At 22.6% G+C, this 12,180-nt stretch overlaps 1 protein-coding gene across 1 annotated transcript in view; it reads left to right on the forward strand.

The window, feature by feature from the left end:
- Positions 1–12,180, forward strand: part of LOC113560964 (probable G-protein coupled receptor CG31760) — a 94,754-nt gene that overhangs the window by 25,779 nt on the left and 56,795 nt on the right. Inside the window, exon 2 of the mRNA XM_026967108.1 lies at positions 3,099–3,453. Within this exon, the coding sequence (XP_026822909.1) occupies positions 3,099–3,453 (355 nt within the window). The remainder of the gene's footprint in view (positions 1–3,098; positions 3,454–12,180) is intronic.

The following is a 12,180-nucleotide window of genomic DNA, read 5'->3' on the forward strand; positions in this document are numbered from 1 at the left end:
TGTACAACATGCATTTGCAAGTCAGTTTGTTTTTCGTACTCTAAAAATACAATTAGCAATTACTTCGCCAACATACATTTGTTTTTACTTTCGTTGCGTGCTACCTCACGGTGGTAATATATCGGCGTTCCCACTGCGACCAGTCGTGGTGATTGGTATCCTCCGTCCACGCAATGCATCGAAACAGTTTTCGAGAAGAGTCGATATTTCAACTCGTTATGTCTGACGATGACGCTCGGTCAGTTATGTTATATTTAAAGTTCGTCTAAGGTAAAGGGATGAGTCGTTGTTTTTTTTTTTTTTTTTTAATACAACTTTTTATAAAGATGGTTCATCGACCTTCAGGTTCCACGTTGACAGTATAATGATATATTGATTATTATTTTTTTTTGAAACATTAATACCAATTTTTTTAATTATTTGATTTGACAATTTGATAATTGTACACAATAGTTACAATTTTCAATAATTTTTAACACTCACAGCAAATCAAAGTCAAACTGCGCAGTTACTCAAGTAATTAGTAAAATATGTTATGATTTCAAAACATAGACTACTCGACGTCTGGTTGGAGTGATTTTGGTGTTTTTAAATACGACAAAGGGAAGAAAATAAGAACTCAATAAATATACTATAATGCATAATATTATTATAATATTTTTTCTTTATTTTAAGGAATAAACAGCAAGTTTCAGATATAAACCATAAAAGTGTGATAAATTTGTTTCACGCACTTTATTCATGTTTAATTCCTTCAACGAAGGTGTTTTATACATTTGCTTTGTTAGTTGCAAAATATTATGAATAGAACGTTTTGTTCGTGTAGAAATATAGCATGAATGGCATTTTTCACGGTGGTTTTGTTATATATATTATTTTTATAGCAATAGTATTGTAAGCATGAATTGAAATCCAATCAAATTGAAATTCTCAGCGTAAGTAAATTATTATGACTTTTCATACTTATTTAATGATCTTTGTTGAAAATAATAATTATTTCTGAAGCACTCAAAAGTAGCATTGAAAAAATTATTCTCGACAGTTGCAATTTGTATGATATTCTAACCACAATGGGATAGACATATATTAAAAGTGCGGAGCCATATTTAAATGTCCGCTGTTAAATAAAATGAAAATATAGATATTACGAATTCCTGCAGCTAAAATTTGAAATGTCAAACAGTGAAACTTTTAATGTGCACACTTGGGCTTTAATAATTCAACTATACAATTTAATAAACATATTAAGTTTAATTGATTTAATTAAAGATAAAAAGGTATAAAAAAAGTGTTTTCTGAAAACGTATACTAAAAATAATGAGTATTCATTATTAAAAAAAAAAAAGAAAGAGGAAAATAAGTAGAAGCTCTAGGATTCACTGTATAGGTCAAGTTTTAGATGTCAAGTGTATCTCTATAATATTTTTGAATTGCAACAGAATTATTGAAATTGTTATTGTTTGTCCATATTTGAACTATAAATGACTATAAAAAATTGTATTCGTATATTTTTAAATTTAAAATTGTTTTATTTAGTATAAACTACTTATGAACTACCTTTAATTCAATTTTCAAGTTTAACTTTAACAATTGAACATTATATATTTTAAACAATTTATTATCCATAAAATAATTACAACAATCATATTTTAACGTATTTTGTCAAAATTGAATTCTTAATTATTATAATGAAGAATTATACCTATGTATATTGTATATTTAATATTTTGAAATAGCTCTGACAATAGACCATGATAAACTTTATATTTCATTTTCAGGTTTTTCGACATATCTATTGATAATTAGATAAAGAAAACAAATCGAAAATATAAAATAGAGTCAAAAAATTATATAATTTTAGGAAATAATAATATAAAAATTTGATAAGATATTCGTGTATCTACGATTTTTTTTTTTTTTTTTTAATTGAAATTAAAAATAAGAAAATTGATTTTTACGAAGACTTTTGCATAAACATTCCTGTTCTTTTAAATTATTATAAAATTTACTAGGAACTGTGTACTTTACAATTACAAAAGTACCAACAAGATTTACTTTCCTACCATTGAAGTTAAAAATTTGATAATATGTATTACTTAAAAACGTGATGACAGACATGAAAAAATACATATAATTGAAAAATCAACACATTAATCGGTATCTAAAGTCCAATAAAAATTAATTAATTATAAATCAATACCTATTTAAACAAAACTTTAATAATGTTAGATATGTTGATATTTTATGTTTAAAAAAATTAAAAATATAATTAACTAGTGGATCAATACTAAAATAGAGTTGCTACTTTTAAAAATAATCGACAAGGACGAAAAAATAATACAAAAAACGGGAATATTTATTTGGCGACAGTTTTTGCTAAAAATCGTTTATTTTCCTATAATAATTTTAAAAATAAACATTTAATCATTAATTTAATATGTTGTAATAAGTCATTATTGGAAATTATAAGAAATTTGTTAAAATTTTTTTTTAATTCAATTAGTTTTATTTTTAAGGCAGTATGACATTGTTGAATATAGTGTACGTAATTCCACTTTAGGTAATCATTGATTATTCTGATAGGAGTACCTATAAAGTATCTTCATGGAAATACCCTAAGACAGTGCTTATTATATTTTAGTTTCAGCTAATATGATTCTCAGATTATTATGTATCTTATTTTAGCGTTTGCCTATATGCTTAAGTAATATAATGGTTATTCGATTTTGAATATAAATTTGAAATTAATAATATTATATATTTTACTGTAATATAAAACAATCATATCATCAAACCCGTATCAATCATTTTTTTCTGGAGGAGGGGGCAAAAAGTGTTGTAATTTTAGCCTACATGTATATAATATAAAGCATATAATATATGTTATAATATGTTATTGGTTATAGTAATTACCATTTAAATATACGTAGACCCTCATAATATCTGTGATTAAAATTTTAGGTTCCTAATATATTATATTAATAGTTTGTCCAAATAATATATGTATTATGTTAAAATGCTCGAAAGTAGAAATTATAAATTAAATAATGATTTAAAAAGCATTTTAAAAATAATAACTTTATTTTTTTTTTAATTAGGAACGGTTCAGGGTAATGGCTAATGTAGCCGTGAATCGAGCTAACATGTTGACGAGAATCTGGAAGTATGGAGACCCCGAAGTAACAGCTTCTGAATATTTACTTCACGCCGGAGTTATATCTATGGTAGAGTTCGACAACGATATATTTGCCGCCGGGAACTGCTATGACCAAGAACAATACAAAAAATATTGGCTGTTTTGTCCATACGCATACAGACTTCCGGACGGCGAAGGAATATTGGCTAAAGATTTGGCTGTTGAGTATAACTATTTATCGAACACCAGCGAATGGTTTTACATAGCTCGACATAAAGCACAAGGCGTGATCGCTAAGAATAATCAATACAGCCACGGTAAGCTAAATAATATGTGAATATTTTTTAAACGTACAATGCTTAAGTTATAAAACCAAATGTTTGTGCTATACTGCTGTACGACCATCATAGTATACAATTATTGCAATAACAAGTAATAGGTGAATACAATAAATTGTGAACAACATTTTATGAAACCACTGTAATGGATTCTGAGAGACTTAAAAAACAACTCCAAATTATATTGAGGAATTCGTTTAATATAATCGTAGTATCTTCATATAATTTTTTTTTTTTAAGCTTTTATTTTGTGTTATTATAATATGTTTTTATAAACGATCTTGTGGGTGTTGAAGATACTCAACAACCAAAAATATATTATGCGAGTAGTATCTTTAACTCAGAAATATTGAAACATTTTTTTATTATTATTATTTTTTATTCCGCCGTTGAATAACATGACAATATTGTTTCTATACAATTAATATTATTTTTTATTATTATTCAAAGAAGATATTCGTATAATCTTTGGTAATCAATATTGATGTTGAAATATTAAAATATTACTATACAAAATAACAAATATTTACGTCATGTCAATATTATGAACCTGTTTTCAGAAATTTTATATTTTTTTTGTATTTAGCATATTATGCTAGACTTAAAATGCTATCAACACAATTATTCTGGAATTAAAAATGTTGTAAAATTTGCATAAATTAACCATAAGAATACAGATGTGAGGCAAGTGAATGTGACAAGTATCTTTAGTGGTTCAAATTCAGTAAACACTAAACAGCAAATCTATAATGCAAAAAACAACTTCAAATTTTTTAAATTTATTATTAAAAAAATACAAAACCATAAATATTAAAGTTATTAGACAGTTTACTACTGAACAAATCAATCCATTAGTAATTTTTTTTTTGTTTTTGAAAAAAAAAGAAACATTAATAATTTTTAAATATGAATTTAAAATCTGTATTTAAAATAATATTTTATTTAACAAAAAGTAAAGATTAATAACAAAATAAACAGATTACAATGATAATTAATATATCCGTGACAGACATAGATAATTTATTTATTAAATATTCATAAATTATTTCAGTATTTGCATGAATAGTTTTTTTTTTTTTTTGTTTGTTTGATTTACAGAAAAAAATCAGTATAAAACCAATACATTCGTCAATCTGCTCAGAATCTAAAAAAATATTAAAACTATAGTTTTTAAATTTTATCAACAATAATATTTTGTTATCATTATTTTGACAGCCCAGTGGGTATTATACATCTATTATATCGAAATTATACAATTGTATCCGGGAAATATCATCATAATAAATTCAACATTTCTGTTGACAGTTAAATGATAGTTTTCCACGATAAAAATATAATCATTACAATTATTATTCTTGTGATATAAACTTCAATGTATACACCTAATTAAATTAATTTAATAAATAAATTAAACCATAGAATAATTCTATAATTTTATTGAAAATAAATTAATATTAATACTATGATTTTTCTCATATAAATAGGTCTAGCATAAAGAATTAGGTAATTAAAAAAAAAAAATTGAAAATTAATTAAAAACACAACGATAGTCAACATAGCTCATTAGTTCATAACACTAGGTTTCACATAATCCATGGTGGTTAATTATTAGACTGGATCAACTATTTAATGTCAAATAAAGGTCCATTTTAATTGACTTTGAAGTTTACTGAGAGAATTTTTTTTGTTTCGATGAAATTGTTTTGCATGTGGGATTAGGTGTGCAATGCAGTATACCAATTCATTTAGTTTATTTTGTTTATATTTTTACAAATGTAAGTGAATGTATAGAATTTAAGCTAAATTAAATAAATATGTTATGATTGAATTAGTCAGTGGTTATATAATAGCTGAACTCAAAAAAATATATTATTATTAATTAAATTAAAAATAATATACACATTAACAGTATTTTAAAATTTTATACACGCAACTGTAATTGTAATATAATTTAATTGAAATAAATATAATTCTAATTGTACACAGATTATTAGATAAAAAAAAAATTATCACACAAGAGTTTATAGTTTGGTTAAATTCATATTAGGTGCAATAATGAAATTAACTTATTAATTTAGATTTTTAAAAAATGTTAAATTTTAATACTGTGTATATATTTAAATTTAAAAAAAAATTTTAATGATATAATATAATAGCTAGTATGTATAATAAATGCATCTCTAGCTATATATTGTAATTTTTTTTAAGAAATGTTTGTAGAACCATATTTGCTTTGTTATCCTTGGTTGAAAGTTGTCAATGTTTAAAAATATCGATAAATCATATTTAAGTAGGAAACATATAAAATATAAAATTTACCTATTTAAATGTATTATACCTAGGTATTATACTTAAAATGTTCGTATTTATTTTACCTGTAAATAAGATAAGACGCTGTACCTTACTTCTAAGTTGTAGATATATTACTATTAGCTATTAATATAAACAATAAAAACCTAAAAAACCTGGTTTGAAAATTCTGTTCTAATAATATTAATTTAAAGCTAGTATGATGATATACAATTTACTATTATACATCTCATCAATCCTCAATTGGTAATTAATTATGATAATATATTTTAGTTTTACAATAATATGTAACTAAAATGTAAATGTAATCAGAATACCTACTTTCAATGAGCATAAAAAAATATTTTATTTTTATTTCTAATGATAACTGCAGGTCAATGGTTATTAGAAATTAATAGTGAAATAAAAAATAATATTATTTTTACAGTAAATATTTAAATATGAAAAAGTTACATTACCATTGATATTCGATTCTGATATTTATCCATTTAACTTCAATTGGTCAGAAAGGAAATAAAGACTTTTAAAAATATGACCTTTTTTTATAGCTTAACATAATATTTATATAGCTATAACCATAAAAATAGAACTAATGACTATAAACTGGGGTTAATCACTGGAAGCCTTGTAAGTTATTTGTCAACGTATAAAATACAAATAAATATTACAATATAGGATTATAAGTGAGTAAACATTAAGTAGGTACCCATGTCATAGTATATCATTAAATTCTATAAACTGTAATTAGATTTATTCCCGTAAAAAAAAAACACGTTTACCTATTTTTTTAACATTTATAAACATATATTAATGAATTCATGGTATATTATTCTAACAAACTCACGTAAAAAAATAATATTTCAAATATAATATTATGTATTATTGTAATAATAGTAACATTACAGATGTAAAGTCGTATAATTTGTTTTTCTCATTTAAGTCGCGAAGAGGCCATGAATAATACATTTAGTATTTTTGGGGAATGTATAAAAAATTTGGACGACCTTGTAAAACATATATTACATAGCATTATGTACTATAGTAACACAAATATAACTGCTTATTACATTTAGTTAATAAAGTATAGGTACTATTACAGAAATTGTGGGATATTTAAATGTTTGTTAATTCAATTAAATAATTATTATGAATAATAAATCCAAATAAAAAGAGAGTATATTCATATGTCTTCACTTGTTAATTTTACATTATATGTTCACTTACAAAATTTAATATTTATGTGTATATAAATTAAAGTTTCTTTGTTTGTTTGTCCATTAAATACTTGTAACTAATAGATGGATTTTAATAAAAGTTTTAACAAATATAGATTTTTTTGAGTCTCGAAGGGGCTTACAACTTAATTGTTCAACCTTTATAGATTGCTATAGGGTGATATAGAGTGGATTGGGGATGAATTTTAATTTGATTCATGAAAATAAAATTTTTGTTTATTGAAATGGTTGCTTTGGTTACTGATTATATAGCAATTATATCAGTAGAAATATAAAAAATAAATATTAATAATATATACATATACGTGTATGTGTACATAAAACAAATCTTAAAATCAAATACAATAATAATTCCAATAATTTTCTTCTTTAACTCTGAACTTATTTTTAATAAAAAAACATAAGAACGAATATCAATCTTAACGAAATTTATTATAAATAAGACTATTTATGTCGGTTTTTAAGCAAATATTGAATTTGTCTCCAATTTTTTTTTTTTATTGACATCAAAAGTAAAAAAATATAAAAATTATTTTAGAATTAGAAAGTAAACAATTTTAAAATTAATCATTTTAATTGTATTTATATGTATTACATATTTCAACTGAAGCAAAACGGAAAACAATTAATAGAAATATAGATTTATTTTAACTTGGGTGAAGTGAGGTAATACGGCTAGTAATTTATAAAAGTTACTAAAGCAATAAAAGTATAAAAGTATTTACTAATTAATAATTCTTTTCTTTTTAATTTCATAACATTTTTAGTTCTATTTTGTCTAGATTATTATTAATAAAATACACAATACTGTTTTATGGATCAAGTTATACCGTGTTGCTGAAATTGTTAGATGATAATTTTTGTAAAAACAATAAGCTAGGGGTCCAATATAAAACATGTTGTTAATCCATAATTATTATAATATTATTCTACTTCCAAAAAATAAATTATTTATTTTTTTATTTTTGATCAGTTATATTATGAAAAACCTAAAATATATCCAAATACAAAATTATCATTGTAATTTACTAGTTCAAGCACCAATATAATAAAAATCTATCCAATTCAGTTATACATTTTTTTACTGTAAATGTATTTATTATACATATTATAATAATAGCTTCAATTCGAACCATTTGTATTTAAATAAATTAAAATTAAATACTTATTTTTATTTTTATCACACCAATAATATTAAAATATTATATAAATAAATAGTATGCTTATGATGTTACTATATGAATGTTTGCAATTGATGAATGCCGACAGTCACCGATGAATACCGTTATACACCAAAATCATTGATGAGCATTGAATAATTGATTAAAATTGCACTGTTTGTAAATATTCATTAAATGTACATGATATATTTTGATAATGTCGATTTTTTTTTATTTGATTGCTATTTTTAAAAACCCTTCTTCTTATTATTTACAGTAGTCTTATTTTTTTTTTATTTAAGAAGACAAATAAAGTGAATGGCGTGATTTTTAGCATTCTTATACATGTGCATTCCAAGCTTCTAGTACTAATGCGTTGACATTTTACTGATGTGTAAAAGATTACAATAGTTAAGTTTGTAATAAGAAAACCGCATCCTTTTAATTAGGTAAAATTGCAAAATGTCATGAATGTTTGGTCTTTTTTAATATAAAATATACTGTAAATAATTAGGATAATAATAACAAATAACTTAAAATATAATGATATTGTTTATAATGTAGCTTCTTGCGTACTCATTATATCTTCTGATACATTATAGTTACATGACGTGTTTGGATGATGGCTAATAATTAGCAAATTACTAATTTAGACCACTTAAGTAAGTCCATATGTCATTTTCATAGGAGATATAGAGGAAAACGATTTCTATGAAATATAATTGTGTTGTATCATAAGAAAAAACATACTTAAAATATAAATATGTAATTCAAAATTTTCAAATAGTAAAAGGTTTATAGTTAATTAAACTATTATATATTTCACTAATTGTACTAAATAATTTTATTAACAAAATTAAATAACATAATTATTAAAATAAGTTAATCCTAACTGAACTACTAAGAACTAAGTGAACTACGTCTATAATATATTATAGATGATGGATGTTCTGGAATATATATTATACATATATATCTATAATATATAGTTTACCAATGAATCTAAACAATTATTATTTCCGATAAATTATACGAAAAACTGTGTTTATTTAATGTATTTATGCAAATAAATGTTTTTTCCTTTAGAGAAAATAAATGTTTATACTTTGTATTATTTCGGGGCCAAATATTCCATTCACTACGGAATTTCGGAATATTATTATAGTCTATGATAATATGATCATACCACACATTACACGATTATATTTTTTTAGCTGTGTATTTCATAATGTTAGTAGTCTATATTATGTGCTTAGACAACTGATATTAATATAATTATGTTTAAAATATTGGAAAGTTTCTAACTTAAAATGTGGTTCTTCTATAAAAGTTAAATTAAATCAAAAGGTTTTATATACCTTAAGATTAATTTTAAAATTCCTAAATAATTAAATTGAAAATACTTGTGGAAAACACAAAAAATTAAATGCAGGTAACTGACTATCTGCACTGTACGTATCGAAAATGAACCTGTTTATTGAGTATATTTATCGTGTCTACTAAAAAATACTTTGAGCAGAGATAGTTAGGATCAGATTACAATAATTTTAGAAATATTTATTGTATACATTTTCCAGTATTTTTTTCTAATGCTATTTTATAATTTATTCATATCACTAATAAAAATAAACCACATATTATAAAAAAAAAATAGTTATTATAATATTATTTCATACAATATTATTAGATTAGTATATGGTTTAACAGTCATAGTTAAACATCTATGGTTTCGGGGAATGATAAATATAGTATTTACATACATTATGAGATTCCGTTGTCACATTTTAAGGTTGTACTTATATATAATATTATTTCAAATTGGTCTAAGATACATTTCCATTTTTCTGATAACGAGTTATTTGTCGGTTACCTTATAGTACATAATATGTTATAGCATAATACATACTGTATATTTATAAAATGTGTATTATTTAACATAACAAATGTATACAATTCAAATGAAAAACACAAAATACATTTACTCCAGTAGCCCCATGGGTTCAATTATTTTCTCCTATAGTAATTTATAGTATTTTCTTTAGTATATATCCACATCCGTAAAGAAATTATACCAATACATTTGTTACATTTTATCTGAACAAATTGTCTAGCTTTAATTATCTTAAAATGTTTAGATTTACACTTAAAGAAGATGTTTAAACTAAACTAACTTTATATAAAATATACATAACATAAAATAATACAATAAATTGATATTGGTAATAACTGTTGACGATAAATTATTAATAGGTCATACTATAAATATTATCAGGTTGTTAAGATATTTTAATGTTAGTTTATATTGTTTAATCTATTGTAAATTATAATACTAAACGAATTGCAGAATAAATATAGAACAATGAACTGACTTTTTATGGAAACAAATAGGTACCCAATAAGGTTTGATATTTAATCTTATTATTTCTTTTATTCATTAGTATCATAATTATTTTATCAAATATCAGACAGATATAAAAAAATAAAAAATAATAAAAATATAAAAATATAAAAATTAGAAGTATACTATACCTAATATTTAAATTCTTTAAATAATTTTAATTGTATTTTATTGGATATAAAATTTAATTAAGCAATTTGGGTAACAATTATTAATTAAAACACATTTTTATAATACATTTAAGTGCCAACCTATAGTAAATTATAATTATAAATATTTAATTTTGTTATAATCGATCAGGAAACAGTATTTTATTTGAAGAAATTCCATATTTTTTATCGTTCTTAAGAATATTATAATTATTCAAATAATGCTTTGTTTTTTAGTATTCGAATTGGTACTTATACTACTTATTTAGATATCATACACAGAATATACATTTTATATAGGTAAGTGTTTAGCTATAAATGTATTAAATACCTTTTTTCTAAACATTTTATTTTTATGGTTATATAGAAATTAAATAATTGAAATTTTATATCTTTTAATTTATTATGTAAATCGCTTTTGTTTTTAAAAAGTTGAATAACAACAACCATCTTTATGACCATTAAAACCAAATAGTACTATCAAAATGAATCTAAGTTTTAGTAAACTATTAATATTTAAAATCTGTAGCAAGGTATAATACTATGTGTTTAAATAATTATACTTTTGTTATTTTTTTTCTTTAAATTATTTATAGTAATAATTATTAAGAGTTAAGTACCTACATTTTAATTACCTATTTTAAGAATAATTTTTTAAGTGTTAGAACATCAAGTAATATAGTTTAAAAATGTTGTAAAACAAGACAAATTATCGTTTAGAAAGCTTAATATTAGAAATAGGTACAGATATTTGAGTTATAATCAGTGATATATCGTTTATTAGGTATTACATTTTATAAATATACCGTTTTCAAATAAACAGGTCTATTGATAATATGCATAATGTAATATTTCAATAATCCACATTAAAATGAGTAGTATAACTTGCAATATACTATATATGTATGAATATTATAGAATGTTAAGAAGATACAAAAAATAATCCTCTTATTTAAACCTATGTATATATTATTATTAATCAATATATATTAATTTAAAACAATAATTCCATCATGAATTAATGTATTAACATAACGGTAAGTCTTGTAGAATATTTTAGTTTAATTACTTATTTATAAACATCAATTTTTTTTTTTTTTTTTAATTATTATTATTGAAAATTAAAAAACCATTATCTTAATTTCATTTCAATAACAAAAATAACGCGTTTAACTGCAGAACATGTTGTAATGAGACAATGCAACTTCCGGTTAATCTAATCGAAAAAAAAAAACAAAAAAATCTATTGAATCCAACAATTATACACGTTGAAGACTGGAGTATTTGAATAATGAATGGTAGATATTGCCAATAAAGCTACAGAAAAATGTATGAATCAACTGGATATCTACCAGTATAGATTACTGAATCAACTATGTATGACGAGCTATCATAATAGCAAACCATCAGTTCAAGGAAAGACGGTAATCAGTTTGATAAGGCATTAAAATCTA

This window comes from Rhopalosiphum maidis, chromosome 1 (genome assembly GCF_003676215.2).
Source record: "Rhopalosiphum maidis isolate BTI-1 chromosome 1, ASM367621v3, whole genome shotgun sequence".
Classification (NCBI taxonomy): Eukaryota; Metazoa; Arthropoda; class Insecta; order Hemiptera; family Aphididae; genus Rhopalosiphum; species Rhopalosiphum maidis.